This window comes from Pristis pectinata, chromosome 3, assembly GCF_009764475.1.
Source record: "Pristis pectinata isolate sPriPec2 chromosome 3, sPriPec2.1.pri, whole genome shotgun sequence".
Taxonomy (NCBI): domain Eukaryota; kingdom Metazoa; phylum Chordata; class Chondrichthyes; order Rhinopristiformes; family Pristidae; genus Pristis; species Pristis pectinata.
The window spans coordinates 80,840,768-80,864,899 of record NC_067407.1 but is presented as its reverse complement, the minus strand read 5'-3'; the positions used below and the strand labels follow the sequence as shown (position 1 = coordinate 80,864,899).

The window sequence follows — 24,132 nt, the reverse complement described above, 5'->3', positions numbered from 1 at the left end:
GTGGGAGTTGGTGGGAAGAAATATTTAAAAAAATGGGATTATTGTAGGATCAGTGTAAATGGGTGGTTGATGGTCAGCAGACTAGATAGGCCAAAAGGCCTGTTTCCATGCTGAATCTCTGTGACTCTATAACCCAGGTTCTGGCTGCTGAACACTGGCATCTCAGTTTTATTACTGAAGATTTTATCCAGTGGTTTAAATGTTAATCTCCACTTGTGTTAAAGTGGCTACTTGTCCCTTCTTACTCAACTGAGAAAGACTTTAAGTCACTGAGAACACAGAGACTGTAACAAATACTCAGGCACACTCAGGACTTTGGGGATTCCTGACTAGCAAATTTCTGGATCATGAGATGTTATTAATATTAATACTCCAAGGCATTTTTAGTTCTTTTTTTAAAAAATGTTGCACATTAGCAGGATAAATGTTCTAATGAACCCTGTAAATTTCAAGGGAGAGCAGGATTTGGGGCCCAGGCAGGTTAGAAGGGAGCTTGGCAAACATCACCTTGTGCACCAGACACTGAACCATTGGGTTTTGCAAATGATCGGATAGGGAATTATCGAAGTTTCACTGTCATGCTGCTGTAAACACATCAATTTCAAATAGCAGCACGGTGCAATTTTACCCTAATTTCAGACCTTCTGTTCAATTCTCTGATCATTTGTGAATTCAAAATTGCAATTAGCTTTTATACCCTGCAAGCAATGAACACATATTCTGACTGGCTGGGGTCGAAGAACATCAAACATTGTTTTCTGCAGAAGTTGAATATTGATGATAATGTCAAGGGAGAGAGGAAATGAAAATAGAGGAAAAACATGGAAAGTAAAATAACCTGTCAGTCTTCCTTCTCAAAATCAGATGACACAAAATGTTTGATGCAACCCTTGGATGAACACACTGTTTAGCTCCCTAACAAGCTGCTCCACAGGTCATCTTGTAAGCACAAAGTATCCATTTATGAGCTAGTGAAAACTGAAGGGACACTTCCATTCTCTCACACTCCAATCAAGTGGCCTTTCATTAATTGACAATGAAGCTTACTCTGCTGGAGTACTCGGCAGTCCCACTCCACCACCTTCAAAAGGAAATGCAGTGGAGTGAGGCTGTAGAGTAGGAGGAGGTTATCACAATGCACCAAAATTAAACAGCAATCAGAACAGTGCATGTTACTGTTCAAGCACTTAACAGGGGATTGCACTTTCAATATTTGCACAGGACAATCTAACAAAGTGAAAAAATACAGTAATATCCTGTGAGTTTTTGAAATTGGAGAGGATGGAATACTACCTTGTAATGTTTTTAAAGCAGAATGATGCCTATCTTCAACTGTTCCAGTGCAATTCCTGAAAACTGCAATCAAACCATAGGAATTTGGCTATTTTTTAAAAAGTCAAATTGCAGCCATTGTTCACATTCTATTATCATACACTACTCAGAGACCCATGATTGTTTTTTTTACTCACAAGTAGCAAGTATGAACAATGCACATTTCTTCACCTCATTTTTATTTACAATGTGGCTTTTAATGGCAAGACCAGCCAGTAGTCAGTCTTCCCCAATTATCCTTAAACAGCTGATAATGAGCCAATTTCATGAACTGTTGCAATGCATATGGAGATGGTACTCACTGCGTTGTTAAAAAATGGTCCAGGCTTCAGAACCAATGACATTGAAAGAACAACAATATATCATCAGGTTTGGGTGGTGTGAGATTTGGAAGGGAACCTGTATTTCCATGTGCCTGCTGCCCAGCCTTCTTGGTGGTTGAGGTAGGTAGGTGCCATTGGGGTAGTCTACCAATATAATAGCAGTGCATTTCATGAACAGTACACACTGCAACCATAATGCTCTGGTGACAGAAGGAATGAATGTTTAAGGTGCTGGATAGGAAGGTGGATGATTTTGAGCCTCTTGAGTGCAGTTGGAGCAGTACTTATCCAGGCAGTGCAGTGTATACAACCATAGTGTGGACATGTGCTTGTCAGTAATTGAAAGGCTTTGGGGTGTCAGATGAGTTACCCATCACAGACTACCCAGCCTCTGACCTGCTCTTGCAACGACAGTATTTATGTGGCTGATCCAGTTGTTTCACATCAATGATGACCCTGTCGCTGACCCCACCTCCCAAGTTGTTGGATAGTGGGGAATTCAGTGGTGGCAAAATTATTGCATATTACCTAATAAACATCTGCTTCTAATTTTGCTCAGCACGCAATGTGGCTTCTTTTAAAAAAAACAATGCTTCCAAAAGTAGACTTTTAATTTAAAACACTTCTAGTTGAATTCCTTTAAAAGGGGAGGCAATTGAGCAATAGACGAAGTCCCTTTCCATTCAGTAATTAAGCAGTGAACCAGTCTGTCATTTTATCACTCAGAATGATAAAGTTATCTGATGATCAGTTGTGTGTTCTAGACAATGAGTTTATCTACCGAGTGTTTAAACCAACCAGGTTACCCTCCTACCTTCCCCCTCTCACCTAGACTCACCTATCACCTGCCTGCATCTACTCCTCCCCCTCCCACAACTTTCTTATTCTGGCTTCTGCCCTCTTCCTTTCCAGTTCTGATGAAGGGTCTCAACCCAAAACATCAACTGTTTATTTCCCTCCTGACCTGCTTAGGGTATTAAGGGTATTATGTGATTTGGAAAGAACCATTTTGTGTGTGTTGGTCCAGATTCCAGTATCTGCAGAATCTCTTGCTGATTTGGATCATTGTGGTTTTACATTAGCATATAGAAAGAACATTCCTCCCTGTGCTGGTCATCCAGTGATATTGGCTGAAGGAACTTGCGTGGAGCTATCTGACTGTGATGGGATTCCATGCAGCTGCAATGGCTATTAAGGCTTACACACAAGTAAAGGGCGAGAGACCAAAATACTGCTGCAATACACAAAAAGTGCTGGAGGAACTCAGTAGGTCAGGCAGCATCCATGGAGGGAAATAAACAGTCACCGTTTCTGGCCGAGACCCCACCTATGGCTTCTGAAGAGCGGTGGTGGTTGGCCAGAAGGGCAAGGGAAGGGGTTGGGAGGAGATCAGCCAGAAGGGCAGAAGGGAAGGGGGTAGAGGTCAGCTGGAAGAAACCGGGGGGGGGGGGGGGGGGGGGGGGGGAGGGAATGGAGAAAGGCAGATGGGAAGGTGATGACCAGGGCAGCTGGGGGGTGGGGGGTGGGGGGTGGTGTTGGAAGGCAGCAAGAAGGGAGGGGTTTGGTGGGTGGGTAAAGGGAGGAAGGAATGGGGAGAGGGGCGAGGAAAAATGGTAAGCAGATGGACAGTAACAGATTTTCAGTTGTGAGCTACTTAACTCTGTAATGACTAACACAGAGGAGCCATATTATATATTACTCACGAATTAACTTAACCTTTTACAATGGAGTGAGCCATTCAGGCATTGGCTGCATTCCATTTTGTCAGCTACTGCAGCTCCATCATTTTAATCTGAATTCACTGGTTCTCTTCAAGTCACATAATATCCTTACTGTCCAAGGAAGTCTTGTCTCCCACTTTAGAAAAATCAAATAATTCTGCATTTAGCCTCAAAGACAGTGCATTAGGCACTGTCATAACATTCTAGCAAGTCAACTTTGTGGATTCATTTTAAATCAGTATGTTCTAATTATAGAATAGTTCCCTTATCCTGAATATTTCACTGATAAGAGGAGTCCATTCTCCCTCTATTCTAATGATTCCCAACATTGTTTTAGACACATCAAATAGATCATCCCTTGTCCCCCTCAGCTTTGAAGAATGTAACCCAGGTCCTCTATAATCACAGCCATGTCTACCTCAGGAGTCACAGCTCAATCCTCTAAGGCCAGTACCTCCTGTCTATTGCAAACACCCAAAATTAAACACAACAATCCAAGTGCTCTATGGAACCTGCTGTAACACTCCTGAATACTCAATTCCATATTCTATATTCTTAAAACAAAGCCAGTTAAACTTAATGCCAGCATCACATTAGCTTTCTGTACTTAAACTATTTTGAAATGATTTAATTACATAGATCCCCAAATCAGTAAAACTACTCCCTTCCTCATATTAGTCATCCTTCCCAATCTGGACAATTTCCATCTGATGCTCTTTTCAAACTCTCACATTTTACTCTGCCACTGCTTAACCCTCAACTTCCTTCCTTCATAATATACCACCAAGTTCTGCAGCAAATGTGCACATTATTATCTATTTGTATTCCACACAAAATGCTGGAGGAACTCAGCAGGTCAGGCAGCATCTGCGGAGGGAAATAGACAGTTGAAAGTTCTGGCTTGTGCCCTCTTCCTTTCCAGTCCTGATGAAGGGTCCTGACCCGCAATGTTGACTGTCTATTTCCCTCTATAGATGCTACCTGACTTGCTGAGTTCCTCCAGCACTTTGTGTGTATTGCTCCAGATTCCAGCATCTGCAGAATCTCTTATGTATCTATTTGTATTTAATATTTTTGAGATGCAAGCATTGGTGCGAAAGCCAATTTTTACTGCCCATTACTTTGAATTTAAATTTTTAAATTTTAAATTTTTTAAATTTAAATTTTTATTTGCAGCCTGGTAACAGGCCCTCCTGGCCCAACGAGTCCGCGCCACCCATTTTAAACCCAAATTAACCTACCCGTACATCTTTGGAATGTGGGAGGAAACCAGAGCACCCGGAGGAAACCCACGCAGACACGGGAGAACGTACGAAGTCCTTACAGACAGCGACAGGAATTGAGCCCCGATCGCTGGCGCTGTAATAGCGTCACGCTAACCGCTACACTACCGTGCCGCCCTTGATTACCGTACTGTGGCAGAGATGCACCTTCCTGAATCAATGTAGTCCTTCTGGTGTAAACACTATCATTATTCTGTTGGGGAGCTAGTTCCAGGATTTAAACCCAAAGATAACAACGGAACTGCAATGTGGCTCCAAGTCAGGGTAGTATGCGACTTGGAGAGGAACCTGCACGTGGTGGTTTCCATGCACTTGCTACCCTTGTCCTTCTGCTCCATTCATTGCCGGGCACCTCCAACCGGCTCTTGTTGCCGCAATATTCACATTGCTGGTTCAGTTCAGTTTCTGCACAGATGACTCTCGAATAATAATGATGAGGACTCAGCAAGAATGATGTCATTGAATGCCAAGGGTAAGTGGTTAGACTCTGCCTTGCTGGAGATTACCACTGCCTGGCAGTTGTATTGTGCAAACATCATTTGTCACTTATCAGCCCATGCTTGAACATTATCTAGGTCTTGCTGTGTGTGTAGATTGCTTCATTTTCTGAAGAGTTGCAAAGGGAATTGAACATTGTGCAAGCAACAAACATCCTCACTTTTGACCTTATGATTGGAGGGGAACCTGCATGCGCTAGTTTCCATGCACTGCTACCCAAGTCCTTTTACTCCATTACAGATTTAAGATACAGAAAAGCTAGGAGAACACTAGCCATCATGTCCTATCAATTTAACTTTCAATGTCTTAACTAATTTATTTGACATTGCACATGGTTGCATCTGATTGTTACACCTTTAACCTTGCCCAATAATCTCTTGGATGGAACTTCAACATATGCCTGCTGAAATGCATATAAAATCCAATATATCCCTCTACCTACCAAATCTGCCATTCCATTGAAAAGTTAGTTAGAAAATAGCCAGTCCTTCATTTAAAATCATTCTCTATTTCTCATTCCAGTACCGTGAGAATTTACTCATCTTCAGCAGTTTCTCATCTTTTATGATTTCAACCCTCCCCTCAAATCATTATGTCTTTTATATTCTGCATCTGTTGCATTTCTATCCTTCCTCAATCTCTCCCGCCACATAAACTCCAACTCATATTCACTGTCATGCTCTTGAAAGCAATCTCAAATGGCCTTGCTTTACCCCTCATCTCAAACACAAATAGGACCATGTCTGATCACCTCCATGTATCGTTCTCCACCCACATACCTCAATGCCATTCCCACTTTCTACTGTGTCCACCACTTGAAAATGCCCTCCCAATTCCCTCGGATCTGTACTTACAAAACAATAATCTTTGGTCTTTGACCTACTGATAGTCACAACCTGCTACAATTATACAGAGCCTTGACTATTGTGTGTGATTTGGTTTCTTCAGACACGAAAGGATATACTTGCCATAGAGAATGTGCAACAGATGTTCACCAGATTGATTCCTGGTAAGGTAAGACTGTTGCACGAGGAGAGATTGGGCCAAAAAGGAAATCTCATTGAAGTGTACAATATTCTGAAAGGGCTTGACAGGATGGGTGCAGGGAGGATGTTCCTTATGACTGGTGGATCAAGAATCAGCAATCAGTCTCAGGATACAGGATAAGACAATTAGGATCAAGATGAGGAGAAATTTCTCACTCATAGGGTGGAATTCACTGAAGGCTGTGGGGTCCAAGTCACTGAATATATTTAAGGAGGAGATAGATTTCTGGATATAAAAGGCTTTTAAAGGTATGGGGAGGATGTGGGAATATGGTATTGAAATAGAGGATCAGCCACATTCATATAGGATAGTGAAGCAGGCTTGAGAGGCTGAAAGGCTTACCGTTACTCCTATCTGTTTTACCAGCCAGCAATTACTCACTCCCTTACCTCCATCTTTAATGCCCTACTCCTCAATACAGGCTGATCCTGGGTTATGAATGCCTGACTTACAGACACTCAAAGATACAAAAGTCTGATATATGTACGTACATATATTCATTCTTACAAATGGCAGAACTAGTTTCCTCTCTCTCTCCACTTTTAGTAATTGGTCTTTCTTTTCAACCTATGTGCTTTTGATTCCATTCACTGCAATACTGTGGAGGTGTGGTGACCATATAAAGTGATTTTTTTCTTACTTGAGTTGATTTTGTCCATAACGTCTGTAAAAATAGAACCCATTCATTACCCAGGGACAGCCTGTAAAACCATTACTCTGTCAATTGGTTGCTTCCTTTACACAGCCTCAACTCCACGAACTCCAGGAGGTGAGAATGAACATATATGTTAGATAACTGAATACTGCAAAATCTGGATTGAAGACAAAACACTATTGAGCCTACTTTCATCTGTGTTTTTTTAAATGTTGTTTCTCAACTGGATCTATCACCCTCAAAAAAAAGCATTTTTTGAAATGGTACAAATTTAACAGATGTCCTCACTCTTCCTAGCAATATAACATTTCGTGTATTTTTTTTAATCTGCCCAGGTCACCAATCTATGCTTCCTGAAGTTCATCACAAGCATCCTTTTTGTTTACTACACTTCTTGAGCCTAGAATCTTTGACTTTATGCCCTCTCTATGCAAGTCCATGGCATTGATCTGTAACAAAAGGAGCAGTTGTTTTAATAATAATTCCTGGGGGAAATACCACTAGATGTTATACACAAATCTGAAAATAACAGTTTACCATAACAATTTCCTATCTGTACGATCACTGCTTCAGTAACTCCTTTGGCTTCAATTTTGCTGATGTCCTGCAACACACAACATTTAGCTGACTTAACCATTCTCATCCCCAGTTCTAGTCGGCTGTCCCTTCAAAGTTTGCATTGCTTAAGACAATGTCTACCAGGAGATTAGCCCCAGCATTGAGATTTACTTACGTGATGGATGGGTCCACTTGTTTATAAGCATGAGCAGCACAAGATCCACAGTATGTGTACCCTGCATGACTGTAAAGACAAAAGCAGAAGAATTTTGCATGAGCCCAGATCTAAACAAAATGTCCACAGGCAGCACAAGTTCTGGTTCCAGAACATGGTAGGATATGGCCTTAAGCCAGCAGTCCAATGAAGGGCATAGTTCCAACTCAATGGAGCAAGATGAAACTAAGCACTTCCCAGCATGGGAGGGAGAAATCAGGAGGAACGTCATTGGGTCTGCACTACTGTACCCATCAGCAGCAGTTTATAGAAGCACATTAAAGAGGCTAAGAAGCAGGTCAACTGCTGACTGTTTAGGGTAGAGAGAGAACTGCTTGGAAAAGGAGTGAAAAAAACCTCAGGCATTGCCATAAAACGCATTTTCACCTAAGCTTGTTTCCCATGACAGGGGAATATCTAGGCAATCAGGTTTCAGGGTCCTTCAGAAAGATATCAATAGAGAATTCCCACCTTTGCATTTTTCAGCAGAAATACACAGAAATGTTCCCTAGGATGACCCATTCAAAGCCTCAGGACAATGTCCATTCCCACACAACAGGCAGATTTCAATTTTTATGGCTGGCTCTCTGTTGTGAACTTATGTCTGTGACCTAGCACTATGCTTTGCCAGTACAGGCATCTTTCACATGTTTTCTTGCTTGCATGGGTCTAATTCACCTTGGCATAGCAATGGATCTCTCAAGAACAAGTAATGTAAAGTAAGCAAGTTTTAAATGTACTTTACATAACAAACAGTTGTTAGGAAATGAATCACACCACATGCAGGATCAATTAAAAGCTTGACACATCTGATCTGGTATCAGTTTAGGACTGAAACATTTAGGCACTATACATGAAACAATGAGAAGGAAATCACTTAGTAATAAAACCACTCTTCCAGAATTTTGGATGATACAAAATCCAATGGGACAGTGAGAAAGCATTTTGAACAGCATGACTGTTGGTAACACTGGTGAAAAACAACTAGATTTAGGTACAGATTATACGAATCTCTAACGAAGCTACTTCTAAAACAGAGTAAAAGTTGTCCATATTAGAGATAATTGAAAAAAGGCACCTGGGTGGGGAATTCTATTTGCACTTTTAATCTGTGTGCAATGTAGGTGCATTTCATGAAGTTTCAGAAGACACATGTAAAAGTTTAAATCAATGTGTGCTCTGCCAAGTGGAGATTTAATAGATAAGGGCTTTGATACTGTCAGATCGACCATTTAACTCTTGGGTGATGAATCGATGTCACATTTAAGACTGTTACTAGAAGAGGAGGAAGGTTAACAATTAAAAAAAATAAAGAGAACAGATGGTGGATTGATTGCTTTGTGATTAAATCAGAGATAACTAGATTATTTACATTTAGTGCAGTGCACAATAGAGGTGAAGGGCAGTCCACAAAACAATGGGAACAGTTTTGAATCAGTCTAGCCAACAATCAGCACAGACATATAATGCTGGATATTCTCCATTGTGCTTTAAATCTTCTTATGGATCTTGGATGTTCTAATTTAAGATTTAACTGCCAATGAGACAACTGTGACTGGTCTTTGCCGCCAATTTCTCTGCAAAATTCACACAAAAGCAAACCAGCAAGGACGTGGCAACATGGGGTTCAAGGGATGGATTGCTGCCAGGCCTTGGGTTTAGGGTCTAAACAGCAACTACAGTTCCAGGAGATTCCTTTCTGCTTACCCTCAAGGTGAAAATGTGTGGTAACTGCTGGTTTTGGTGAAGGTGGACCTATGGTAGAATTAGGAAGTTTCAAGATGCTGATGGAGGAATGATGAGATATATCTAATGTAAACTAGCATATGATCCAGAGGGGACATTGGAGGTGATTGCATGCTCATGCAATGTCCTTTGAGGTGGTGGAAGTTAAACTGACTTCTTCTGGAGGAGGAATGTTTGAAGGGACAATGGAAGTACTCTATCCTCTACCTCCAATAGTGCCACTGGATCTTAAGAATCCAGTTAACGTCAGTCAAAAAATAGACACTCTAACAGTGCACCACTCTCAAAGCAAGATCCTCTGTCTCAGATGTGAACATAATCCAGTAAACAGTTCCAGATAGAACAAAGAACAGTACAGCACAGGACAGGCCCTTTGTCCCATTGTCTGTGCTGACCATATTAATAAATTAAACTAAACCAATTCAAAATCAGTTTGTACTGCCTTTGTTCACGGACACTATCGTGCCCTTCTTGCAGTTTGAGAAAGAGAATGTGAATAATGGAAAACAAGTTGTATTACTGTGAGCAATTTATAAATATTTTAAACTCACCTAAAACATTTTACATTACCCAAGGATAGTTAAAGGTGAAGACTTTTACTTGACTGAAAACTGAGACTAAAACAGATGGTTCAAAATCACATCAAAGAATAAAGTTGCATTTATAAAACAACTTGCAAAGCACTTTACAACCAATGAAATATGTGACAAGGGTAGTCATTATTTTGAGGTCAGATAACAGTCATTCAATTTGCACATAACAAGTTCCCAAAAACAGCAATGAAATGCATCTATTTAGGGCTTTTAGTCTGAGGGATAAATTCAGTCAGAACACTGGATGAACTTGTTCCTTTTTGAATAGAGTCATGTAGTCTTTTATGCCCAGCCAAGAGGAAACCTTGGTTTAATGTCTCCTCTGGAAGATTCTGCACCAGATTGTCAGTGTGGATTACACACTTAACTCTCTGGAGAGACTCTGAACTCCTTTTAACCCCGGAGACAAAAATGCTAATGTTTAACAAAGACATCATCACCGATGAAAGTAAGCTTTGCTTATAAACAAAACATTAATGGGAAGGCTTATAGTTCAAAAATCAAAGCATTAGTAATATAAAGATGAAGATATGGAGTCATGACATGAAGGTAAAGACGAGATGTCAGGTTAACCACGAGGAAGTACTCTTGCCTCAATCAAAAGGTTAACTCCAGAGATTTGAGCTCAAAATATAAGCTGAAACTACTGGTATAGCGTTAAGTGGGTGCTGTGCTGCACTAACAGTGATGCCACCTTCGGAGTGATAGGAGAAATCTGTCTGTACTGTCGAATGCAAGTATTACTAAAGCACTTCTCAAAGAAGAGTTCCTCCTGAACAGCTCCCCTCCTCATCAACACCACACAAAAAAAGTTGGTGTCATCTTGGTACAGCTTTACTTAAACTTCAAACAGAATGGGGTGACACTCTTTGGGACTCCAAAGGGTTGCAATAAGATGCTACGCCAATGAAGTTTTTTTTAAAAAATACAACCAAGGCACTTGAGTCAAACAAACTTGATCAAAATAGATGTGGAAGTTAACTGAAAAAGTAGTCACAGAGCAATATATCGGTTTAACTGAGGACTTACGGTGCAATGATAGCTCTAGCCGGTCTCCCAGTGGGTTGTGCTTGGGCAAGCCAGCTTTCTAATTGTGCGTTGAGTTGAGGTCCTAAAAACAGAGAGAGAAAGGATTTTTAATATTTCCTTTCTTTCCCCCCCAACACAGATTCTGACGTCACATTTCACGTTGAATCTACCATGATTCTTCAGCCCTCCAACTACCCCACATAATTGTTCTGCTCCCTCATCTCTTGTATCTTCCCCATTCTATTTACCCCATCATTAATTCAGAGTGTGGGCTCTATGATTTGGGTTTACCTCTTCAAACCACTTTGCCTCAACCAACCTACTTGACCAGGTTTCTAATCCATTTTCCCTTTAGCTTGTCAGCAACTTTTAAACGATCGAACAACAACTTGCACAAATAAAGTCATTAATGGAGGAGCAATGAAAAAGGGGATATGCAGGAACCACGTCAAACTTTCAAAGAATCGCAAATCTGGAGGTGGTTACAGGTCAAGGTGGGAAGGAAAACAAAGGAGAGAAGAGTTTTAAAATCTAGACATTCCTGTGTTGTAAATTACTGTCGGCCAAGCAGTAATAGCTGGATATAATTTAGTGAAAGTTAGGATACGGGCAGCAGGGTTTTGGATTATGCCCCAGAGAAGGCCCTTGCAATCTAGTATATTAAAGAGAGAGTATGCAAGTATCAGCAGTTTGTGGGTTTTGTTAAATGGTGCTGAAATTCCTAACACTGGACCCCACATCGTCCACTGACAGCCTGACCCGATTTCCCCGTAAACAGCATTGATGCCAAGGAACAAAAAAAGCTCTTATCCTTGCATTTAAGCTGGTACATAGACAAGAGGATCGGAAGGGATTAAGATACTGCATTTCCAAACAGTATACATGCATGTAAAATTTTCCAAAGGGAACAATGCTGCTTAAAAATATCTTGACAAATGTTACAAAACAAAGGGAACTGCACAACATACAAAGTTTTCTACAAAGTTTTAACATCGATTTAAAATGATTACTATATTTAACATATGTTTCACATCATAGTGACGGTTGACAGAAAACTAGTGTAACAACACACAAATTGTAGGTGCTTTCCACAACACTTAAACAGTAAACATTGCTAGCATATCAGGACAGTTAAAAGGATGTGTATTTACCAAATGAAGCTAATGTCGTTAAACATCCCAAACTGCTTCACAGGAAGGTTAACACCAAGCCACCTAAGATATTATTGCAGGTGATCAAAGACTAGATTTAAGGAACTCCTGGAGGATGAAAAGGCAGACAGAAAGAAAGGTAGGGAATTCTAGAATTTAAGACCTTGGCAGAGGTTGGAGATGTAGTAGTAGTTCACAAACTTGGAGAGGAATTTTTCTTTGATCAAATGGGTAATGACAGCTGATTTGAAGGAGGGAGTCGGAAGTGGGTCTCAAGGATAAGGCCTGCAAGGTCACAATGAGAGGAAGGCAAGAGACCAGGAAATGAGGAAGGTTCAGAGCCAGGGCAGGGGAAACCCTTGGAGGAAATTTGGCCTGGTGAGACTTGGGGAAGGTAAGGAAATGCAAGAGACAACTAATCAGACTGTCAATCTTAGTGACAGATATTCATGAAGTCCTCACAACTGTTACTAAAGATGGAAGGAAGAGAGAGAGGTTTAAGAATAAATTATGAAGTGAAGAGGCTGGGGCAATTACCCTTATATCCTGGAACAGTGATCAGGACCAGGTAGCACTTTATATTAGGGTATATTATTCTGATATGAATAAGAGGAGACAGCCCAGAGTTAAAGTGGGGGGTCCCGCAATGGAATATGATTAGATAGACAGGGTAGGGTGGAACACTACTGCTCAAGTTTGGAACACTACTGCACGTGAAGTCTGGTACCCCTCAAGTTTGGAACACTACTGCGCATGGTCTAGCTATACTTGTAGGGCGGATTATCGAAGGATGGACTGTTGCATTGAGGATCCGGGTGATGTGCAGAATCAGTTGTGGAGAAGAAAGTCCAAAAGCAATAGAGAAATGTATATTGGCCCAAACATGAAACACCAGCCAGGCACAGCTGCAGTGGAAGGTGGGTGCGGAAGTTGGGAGGGTGAAAGGCAGAGGATGGAGGGAGGAAAACCACCACAGACTGGTCAGCATTTGTGTCTTATCGCATAGTCCATTGCAGATGCATGATCTTGACATCTGCAGGAATCTGGAAGACAATTTTCAGAAAAGACCTGGTGCACGTGCCGAGTTTACACATATGACAGCAGACATGTCCAATGCTTAAAGGGCAACACCTGAAAAAATGGACTGCCACTCCTCAAAAATGTCACAGGGTACGAGGAGTTTGGTCCCTTCAGCTCATTCCGTCCATCAAAATCTGTAGTTCTTCACCCCTATTCATCTTCTTTGGCTCCAAGGCTTTTCCCTCTACACCAAGCATTGTTCCAGCTATAGATGATGTACTTAATCTTGAACTCATCCAAAAGCAGTTTGCACTCATGTTCCTTAAGTCATGGCTTGTAAGAGGAGGTCATTTTATTCTTCAATTCTTGGAATCTGTGGCTCCACATTCCTTATTAACCTTACCCAAAATCTTCAAATCAAAACAGTTGAAACTTTTAATTGTCACGCCTTAACAACTTCTTCGGAGGGACAAGGTCTTGAATCTGAAACAGTACTCAGTTCAATTAAATACTGGCAAGATATTCCTATGTTTGTCTCTCTTCAAGGTTAAGAGTGAGGCAACTCAACTGCCGGAGGTAAAATGGTTGGGTCACGAGTGGAAACCATTTAGGGAGGTAACTCAATACTCCCACACACTTGTTGTTGAATCACTCCTTAATTAAAAAGCTTGCTTGTGCGAGAAATTAATTCACAAGAGAGAACCTACTGAACATTACCAACTATTGCCGCCAGACTGCTGCTGTATCACACCGCTCAGCTTCCTGTAATTTTGGATTTGTATTGGTCACAGGTCATTTTTACCATGCAACACAACTTTCATTTGACTCCCCAAACAAGTGGTGCATAAACTTGAGTCTTGAACCATTAGCCTTTCAGGGCAGGATTAAGAACATAAGAAAGAGGTGGAGTAGGCCATTTGGCCCCTTCAGCCTGCTCCATCATTCAAAATTATGGTCAAACACCAATTCCTACCCTATCACCATATCGCCTGATTCCTTTAATATCCAGATATCTATCAACCCCTGGATCAAATGCAATTAATGATTGAGCCTCCACAGCCCTCCAGTGTAGAAAATTCTAAAGATTCACTATTACCTTATGAAGAAATTTCTATTCATTTCAGTCCTAAATGGTGTACACTTTATTTTGAAAAACTTAGCTATGTTACCAGAAGTCCCAAGTAAAACCGGTGTCTCAAATTGCCATAGGTACATTTTGATTCAGTATTTATCAGCTGATGCAACAGCACTGAGAAGAACCCTTCCAAAAAAATCCTGGCCCACTGAGGGTGTAGAAATACAAGCACGGATAAAGTCTTGGCGCTAAATGCAGGATGCAAAAGGGCTGCATTTTGGAATCTCATGTTTTAAAATAACAGTGAGGAGCAATGCAATGTAGCAGCTGGTTGGCAGAAGTGAACAACTTTAAAAAGAAAGCCACCTGCCATCTTCCTGTTACAGGATGAGATGATCGGAGGTGGTTTGACAGCTGATCGCAGCAGCAGTATAAAACTACTTGGAAAAATCCACTAGACCATGAGTGAAGAATCACAAGAGCTTGAATCCTCTGTTCTCGCTCCAGCAAGCTCCTACAATTACACCAAAGTGGCAAAGGGAGGAATCACTCAGCAGCACTGCCAAAAAAACATGCAACCTTCTTGCTGCAGAGGACTGCAGGCGTTTTCAGAAGGGTTCAGAAATCATTACAGGAATGAATTAACTCATGATTTTTTTATTCCCCCTGCAATAAGAATCATCTTTTAGTTTGTATCCTGCACATTACTGCCCTGCCAACAGGGTTGAACACACCTTGCTTGCACACATTATTACACGGAGATAATATGTCACACATCTCACAGTGTAACATCTGGCTTTACTTTTCACAGATTACCAAAGTGGCATTCACCACTCTCCCAGAGCCTCACTAGGAACCTACCAAAGGAGGACTAAAAACTTCAGTAAAAATGGAACGAAAAGCTTAAAGTTAACACACCCAATTTTGGTAACAAGTTTCAGAGGTAAAACCACCAACCAACCTGACTTTGAAAATAGAACACAAGCAACAAAATGAATTCTCCAGCAAAGAGTATTTTATCTTTTATTTCCCTTTTGGCAATGGTTCTGCAAAGGTTTAATAATTTATCAAGCAAAAGCAGGCAAATACATTGTGCTTAATTCTTTCAAATCTGAAAAGCAACTGCTATCCAGGCACTAGGTCATCACAATATCAGTTACTCCCCAACCCTCTGAACTCACCACCAAAATGGTTGCAACCCAAACAACACTCATTATACCTGGTCAGAGTGATTTCATCCCCCATCACCCATGCAGAACCCCAAAAATCCAGAGCTACCCACCTCCCAAAGCTTGTTCATTAAGGTGAAGGAGGTTATATCCTGGGAATCAAATGCTCTCTCATTTCATTCCAGCAGCTAGCCATTTATGTCAAGTATTCTCAGATCAGCAAAAGTAAGTTATGATGCAGAATATAGCTCACTTGACTGTATCCCCAACCATCTCCACCTACTCCCCACCACCACCCCACCCCCTCCCCCCTCCCCCCCAAATTACTGGTCTTCTTTGAGAAAGTTTGTGCACAGTTAAGACTAGCTCTGTGTGCCTACCCCAAATACAAACTAAACTACAAAATTCTCCAAGCTTATTCCACACTGGACCTTTACAGGCAAAGACCATTGTATTGGGTTGGATAAGATGCAACTAGTCAGTATGCCAACCCACTGCTCAACAGTATTTTTCTCCCCCTCTCAGAATCATCTGCATCAGGTCTCTTCACTCTTTCTCCAGCACTAGTTTTCCCAAACAGAACCCCATTTCTTAGATTATGGCACCCATATAAAACTCGTTCATACCCAATATTGAAGTAAAGGCACTGCCCATCAATCTTTGAACAGTATGTTCCCGGCTCCTACACTACCATGTCAATGCAGTCTCCCAATTCATTTTTCCCTTGATAATCCTATTACTCTGTTCCCCAGACATATCCTCTCCCAATCTACTCTATACCATATGTCTCTTGTTTAATGGTCCCACGCTAACATTAACTCCATTCAAACCTACAAGCTACCCAAATCTTGCTTTAACTTATTGACCTTCGTTAAACCTTGCCACCAGTTTGAAAGCTACAGACCCAGGTTCTCCTTCAGGGGCTTGAAGATTAAGCCCAATACTATAAGGCCACACCCTCACAGGGGCTGCTCTTTGAATGAAATGCTAAATTGATAATCCATCTGCTCACTCAGATATACAGAAAGATACCATGGCACAACTTCAAAGAACGGAGGGGAAGTTACTTCCAATGTCCCAGCCAACATTTATGGCTCAAGCAAAACTAAATAAACATGAATGTGGTCATTTTCACATTGCTGTTTGTGGTGGCTTGTTATGCAAAAACAGCCTTGTGTTTCCTTCAATACAACAGTGGCTACACCGCAAGAGTAACTGATTGGTTGAACATCCTGAGACTGTGAAAGGGGCTTGAGAAATTCAAGATATTCACATGCTCCACCCAACCACATCTCCACAACAGTGACTCTTGTACACAAGCCTCCTCACAGTCACCTTCATGTCCCCTAGTCTTTCTATCAAACCTCCCCTTTTCTATTACCCACATATACCTTTTCACTCTTGGAACCCACCTATGCACATATCCTGTCATTCCCAGTAAACCATTCCTCTTCAACTCATACAGTTCTACCATCACAACCAGAGCACCCTCTCAGGCAATTGTCACTTCACCTATCTATATACTTACAACCCACCTCCAATCTGCCCTATCAGCCCTACCTTATCCCATAACCCAAGCACCTGTCCACAACTAATAACTCACCCAGAATTGTGCCCCTCCCACTTACCCATTAACTCATCCATATTCCTAATCTGACACTAGTAACTCACCCAAACCCCATCACCTTAAGCTTTTCCTACAGTGTCACCATAAACCACCCATATTTCTATTATGACATCCCAGTAACACATCCATTCACCCCGATTCCCACCCATGCCCCTATCATGTTATCATTTTAACTCACCCATCCTCCTACTGGTCCCCCAATAAATTAACATACCTTTACCTTGTTTGCCTAATAACCCACCTGTATTCCTCCTTTTTTCAATGCAATCACCCAACATACCCCTAGTAACCCATCCATCCCCTACCCTGTCATTCCAACAGCCCACCCATATCCTGACTGTGTCACCCAAGAGTAGTGGGTCAAAGGGGGATATATCAAGCTGCACGAGGGCAAGATTAGGCAAAAGTAACAGAGTTTTGTGAGACACCAGGAAATTAACATGGCAGGAAGCTTAGATGAGTGTTGGAGTGAAATAAGGAAAGCAAAGAGAGGTTTGAAGAGATACTGGCATATCACAGAAAATACAAGGATCTTTTCAAAGCATAGAAATAGCAAGCAAATAACTAAGGAAAGAATAAGCCCTATTTAGCTCCTTAAAAGGTATCTGATGAGCAGAGGCAGAGATGTGGTACAGTTTGGAATGAATTCTTTGCAGTTCTCAAAAGGGGTGATGCCAATGTTGTAATGACGGAGAACAAGTATGAAATATTAGATCGAATAAACCTAATATACGAGCAAGTATTAAACAGTTCAGCACCTGTTAAGTCAGAAGTGCCAGGTGAGGTATATCCCAAGCTATTCAAAGAAGCAAGGGAGGAAATTGCAGAGGCTCTGGCTGTAGTCTTTTAAGCCTCCCTGGCTATAGAAGCAGTGCCAGAGGATTCCTCCAGTTGAGGTGCCTAGAAAGATGGGTTGAAGTCTCAAAATAAGGATCAGCATTTGAAAACTGAGATGAGAAGCAATATCTCCAGCCGGATGGTGAATCTATGGAAATGTTTACCTAACTGTGCCGTAAAGGTTCAGTTGCTGAGTATACTCAAGGCAGAGATCAATAGATTTTTGGATATTAAGGAAATAAGATTAATGCAGGAAAGTGGTGCAGAGATAAAAGATGAGCCATGATTTTATGAAATGGCAGTGCAGGTATGTGGGACCAGATGGCCTCCTCCTGCTTTTATTTCTTATGTTCTTTTGATTAGAGGACTGCTGAAGTTGTAACATTGTTTTAAAAAGGATAAACCAAGTAATTACAGGTCAATTAGTTCAGACAACTTTGATGATGGGCAAATTATTATAATGAATTCTAAGGGACAGTATAAACCTTAATTTAGAAAGACCCAGAATAATCAGGGACAGTAGGCAAGGTTTTGTTAAGAGATCATGCCCGACTAACCAGACTGAATTGTTTTGAGGAGGTAATAAGCAGAGTAGTTGATGCAGTAGATGTGGATTTTGCCAAAGCTTTTGACAAGATCTCACATGACAACATAGTCAAAAAGCAAGCACATGGGATCCAATGGGGAGTGGCAAACTGGATCTGCAGCAGAAAACACAGGGTTGACATGTTTTTATGACTGGAAGCAATGGGTTTCCACAGGGCTCAGTGCTCAACCCCTTGTTTTCTGTCTTATATATTAATTTACACCCAAATATAGCTTGCATGATGAAAAAATTAATTATGTGGTTGATAGCGAGGAGAAAAGCATTAAACTGCAGGAAGATATTTATGGTCTGGTCCATTGCGCAGAAAGTTGGCAAATGTAATTGAATCCACAGAAGTGTGAAGTAATGCACTGGGGAGATGCAACACCACTAGGGAATGTATGATAAATGGGAAAGAATGGAGTCACACAAAGGAACATAGAGATGTTATAGTCTCTATCCACAGATTCTTTAAGGTAGTAGGATCAATAAGTGGTTAAAAAGGCATAGGGCACTTTTCTTTATTAGTTGAAACAGAATACAAGAGCAGAGAGTTATGCAAGAACTGTGCACAAAACTGTTGAGACCACAGCTTTGGTATTGTGCATAGTTTCGATCACCACATTGCATCAAAGACATGATTGTATTGGAGAGGGGGCTGAGGAGATTTACAAGGATATTGCCAAGACTGGAAAATTGAAGCTATAAGGAAAGATCCAATAAGCTGGTGTTCTTTTCTTTAGAACAGAGGAAGCTAAGAGAGACAATGTAGGTGCATGAAATCAGATGGGGCCTGGACAGAGTAAAAAGAAAGGACCTATTTCCCTCAACAGATTTAAAGTAATTGGTAGAAGAATTAAAGTGGAAATGAGGAAAGAATTTAACAAGGGGATCATTACATTTGAAAAGTACTTGGATGTGTACTTGAAGAGCCAAAGATTACAGACATTATGCTGGGAGGTGGGTAGTTAGTTTGGGTAGTTCTTTTTTGACATGATGGCTGAATGGCCTCCTCCCTAGTGGTAAATTTTCTGAGATTCAAAACCCACACCGATTGTCCTGACCAGTCACCCAACAATCAATCTTTCACCCTGGTAAACGACCAACTTCCCAACCCTATTAGCCCAATTACCAATCTACATCCTTAACCCACCCTGTTACCCAATAATAAAGTATGACTCCTATTCTGTCACCCAACTCATCCATATCCCAGCTCCAATTAACACCCATGCTCCCAAACTGTCACTCCATAACTCACCTACCCCAACAACCCACTTACACCATTTACTTGCCACCCTATATCCCACCTACCTCATCATTAAATAACCCATCTAGACCCTTACCCTGTCACCCAGCAACCATGTCCATTCTTTCACCCGTTACCCACCCACATCCATACTTTCTCCCAAATTATCCAACCACATCCCTACCCTGCTAACCAGTAACTGACCCATAGGTCTACCCTGTCACTACATAACCCATTCATCCAATAACTCATCCGTATGCCTATCTCACCACCCAATAACTCATCCACAAGTTTATCTCGCCACCCAACGACTCTTCCATGTGCCTATCTCACCCATCTGCCTATCCCACCACCCAATGACTCATCCGTATGTTTTCCCCACACCCAATAGCTCACCAATCTGCCAAACCTGCCACCCAATAAACCCGCCCGTGGTCCTACCCTGCCACCCAATAACCCGCCCGTGGTCCTACCCTGCCATCCAATAACCCGCCCGTGGTCCTACCCTGCCATCTCAGTAACCACCTATCCCTATTCTGTAACCCAATAGAAGTCCCATCTCCCTACTCTGTCACCCAACCGTGCCCCCGGGCAGGTCTCGCTGCCCGCCCCGGCCGGTCCTACCTGACGCCGTGTACCAGCTCCCGGCGTGACTGGCCTCTCGGCAGACGGCTCGGCTGGACATCTTAGAGCCGGAGCCTCCTATGATGGGATCGCGGCGGGTCTGCGGGGACGGAGGGCCACAGCCTGGACCCAGCGGCACCTGAGGGCTGGTGACACTGACTCAGACAGGCGGCCGGTCACCGGCTCTGCCCGGCCAGCCAGAGCCCGAGAACAAAGCAGCAGCTGAGCCGAGCCGAGCCGAGCGTCCCTCGGGGGTTCCGAGCCCGGCGCAGCGTCCGCGTCACCACGTCTAGGAACGTGCGGCCACATCGACGTCAACGCGCAAATTGGACGCGGAAGGGCGAACGATCTGCAGGCTGGTTTGCTCCAGCATCTTTTGTGTGTGTGTGTGTGTTATATCTATCTATCTATACATATATATATATATATGTGTGTGTGTGTGTGTGTGTTATATCTATCTATCTATACATATATATATATATATGTGTGTGTGTGTGTGTGTGTTATATCTATCTATCTATACATATATATATATATATATATATATGTGTGTGTGTGTGTGTGTGTGTGTTATATCTATCTATCTATACATATATATATATATATATATATATGTGTGTGTGTTATATCTATCTATCTATACATATATATATATATGTGTGTGTGTGTATATATATACAGAGAGAGAGAGAGAGAGAGAGGCTGGATAAGTGATCCATTATTCGGTTGGCAATAACTAGAGGGATATCAGTAGCCCCTCAAGCACAGAAGGTTGATCACAACATGAGTGTCAATGATGCTAGGTAAAAAAATATGCTAGCACTAATGAATACATTGACCAAATGACACTAAAAAGTGTAAAGTGCTTTGCACTGTGTTTATTCTTTTGTATTTAATTTTTATTGTGAATAAAGTTTATTTTTGAAATTAAAAAAAAATTAGTGTAACTATATCCCACAAGTAGTCCATTACCAGGATCAGTGCTGGGATGCAACTATGAATGGCGGATGAAGGGACTAACTGTACTCTAGCCAGATCTCCTGATAACACGAAGATGGTTGGGTTAACATGTTGTTAGAAGGACACAAGAAGCCTGCAATGGGAAGTAGATAGTTGAAGTGAGTGGGTGAGAAGTTGGCAGATGGAGTACAATGTGCGAAAATTAATTATTGTTTGAAGGGAGTGAGACAACAAAATGTTGTGGTACAAAGTGATGGTGTTACGTGAAACAAAGTTAACATGCAGGTATAGCAAGTAATTAGAAAGGCTAATGGAATGTTGGCCTTCATTGAAAGGGATATGGAGTATAAAAGTCGGGAAGTTTTGACACAACTTGGAGTACTGCATAGTTTTGTTCTCGGTATGCTTGCATTGCAGTGAGGTTGATGCCTGTATGAAGGGTTTTAGGTATGAAGAAAGGTTGATCCTATACCCATTGGAATTTAGAAGAATGAGAGGGGATCTTACCGAAAAATATAGTATTCTGAAAGGTGGATGCTAACAGGATGTTTCTCCTTGTGAGGTTATCTGGAACTAGGAGACATAGTTTCAGAATAAGGGATCACTCACTTTAGATGGAGATGAGTAGGATATTCCTTTTTCAGAGGGTGATGAATCTTTGAAATTCTCTAGACGACCGGAGGTGGAGTTATTATAATCAAAGTAAAGATTGACAGACATTGAAGCTATAAGGGAGTCAAAAGATATGAGGTGAGGGTGGGAAAGTGTTGCTGAGCCCAGGATTGGATTGGGCACGATCTTATTGAATGACAAAGTAGGCTTGAGAGGTCAGCAGGCCTGCTCCTGTTCCTGATGTCACTGTTAGACCATGTACAGAATTGTTAGTGTCATGACCAACAATTCCTACCATCTGTCATCCCCACTTTGTCAGAGATTTCCCTTTTTGCTAATGGCATGGACTACAGCCTTCTCCTAATTTCCCAGTTTACAGAAAAAAATGCAGTGAGTGGAGGATAATTTCATACATGTTATGTGCATTAAAGCAACATCATCCCCCCCAATTTCTCTTTTTTTTGGAGCAGACTCGATGGGCCGAATGGCCTACTTCTGCTCCCTTGTCTTGTGATCTTGTGATCAATGAGGATGACATACTCGATTGATAGCAGGATTATCCAATCACCCCCACTCTGGAAAAAACATTGTCTCTCTGTCAGCTTTAATCTGGTCACCCAGAACCCAAGGCAAATATCAGCTATTATTTAACACATTGTACAACTTCTATAACTAGCTTTATATCAGAGATATCATTGGCCTGAAAAGTTAACTCCATCTCCCTGTGTTCACTGGTTGGCATAGGCGCCCAGCATTTGCATTGTTGTTTTGACATTCTTCCTGTGACTTCAGCCCTATTTCTGCAATCCTCAGCTAAATTTCTGAGATGTCCACATTCATCTCACTCCCACCTCTTGATCATCCTTGGATTTAAATGTTCCATCTATTTTCCACCTCTCCTGTAAGATAACTCTTTACACTTACCTCTTTCACCAAACTTTTGGCCATCTGCTACCCACCGTTCCTGTGAATTAGTTTGGAATGTTTCCCCATGCTGACTTAAAGATGAGAATACATTCAGTGAGTTCTACCGATGTTACGATCTGAGGGGCTCACATATATTTAATGTGTTGATTTTGATTAGTGGGGTTTAAAACCCATGAAGCCCCATCACCTCCTGCTGAGAAATTCTCACAGGTAGTTTCTAATCAGCTGCGTTGAACCTTTAGTTCAGTCTGGGGTTCTGAAGCAGAAAGTAACTTCTTAAGTGTCATGCTGGATGTGCAACACGGAAATAGATGGATGCATCTTTCTGATCTCATCACAAACACGGACAATACAGAAATAGAATATAGCTTCCAGCAGCTAGATCAGCTTTAACTGCTTGAACGCTGCAATCTTCAAACAGAACCAGAGGTCAGAATTGAACACAGGTTGCTGGAGCTACGAGACTGCTGCACTACCTGCAGTATGACTGTGCCACCCTCAATCATAAAGTCTATTAAACTTGCTTGTCGAGAACAATGCTCTTAATTCCTTATTAGCCACAACGTAGGCATCGCACTTTAAAAAGAACCTACAAAAGAAGTTAGCAAAATGCCAGCCACCTGGTTATTTTAAACATCATGTCTTGGAAGGTGCAACAGACTTACCATCAATTCCTTCCATTCTGTTGTGCATTTTATCAAAGCGATTCACCTGTCGTGAGCATAATTTTCCCCAAGAGCCACAAATTTTCTAAGCAACCAGTCTTCTATAAAGGAAACCGACTAAAATAACAACCTGGTCTGGAATTTTGGATTGTTACCCTTCAAATATGCCTTGGAGTCACTTATGAATTGAAAATGCAACTTTCACTCTTGCAGAAAAGCTGAGAGAAAAATCAAGGGGGCATAAAAAAATTTTTTTTAAAAAAGCTGCTGTAGGAACTCAACGGGTCAGGCAGCATCTGTGGAGGGAAAAGGAAAATCGACGTTTTGGGTCAAGACCCTTCCTCTGGATGACTCTTCATATGAAAGGTCTCGATCTGAAACATTAATTGTCCATTTCCTTCCACAGATGCTGCCTGACTTGTTGAATTCCTCCAGCAGCTCGCTTTTTGCTTCACGTTCCAGCACCTGCAGTCTCGCGTCTCCAACTTTAAAGAAAGGTTGTATGTTTTCATTTTCTGTTGGAATTTTTTTGTTTGCTAGTCACAGGGATACTGGAGATTCGAGGGACGATAACTTGGTGCTTTGCTAAATTGGAGGTGGCAGGTAATGCAGAAACCTTCCATCAACAAGCCCT

General features: G+C 41.6%; 1 protein-coding gene across 1 annotated transcript in view; it reads right to left on the bottom strand.

Annotated features, from left to right (window-relative positions):
• The window catches only part of memo1 (mediator of cell motility 1), a 41,978-nt gene extending 21,370 nt beyond the window's left edge, over positions 1 to 20,608 (bottom strand). Inside the window, exons 1-3 of the mRNA XM_052011034.1 lie at positions 20,335 to 20,608; positions 11,000 to 11,081; positions 7,593 to 7,661 (exon numbers count right to left, since the gene is read on the bottom strand). Coding sequence (XP_051866994.1) covers positions 7,593 to 7,661; positions 11,000 to 11,081; positions 20,335 to 20,395 — 212 coding nt within the window. The 5' untranslated portion in view covers positions 20,396 to 20,608. The remainder of the gene's footprint in view (positions 1 to 7,592; positions 7,662 to 10,999; positions 11,082 to 20,334) is intronic.
• Positions 20,609 to 24,132: the final 3,524 nt, after the last annotated feature.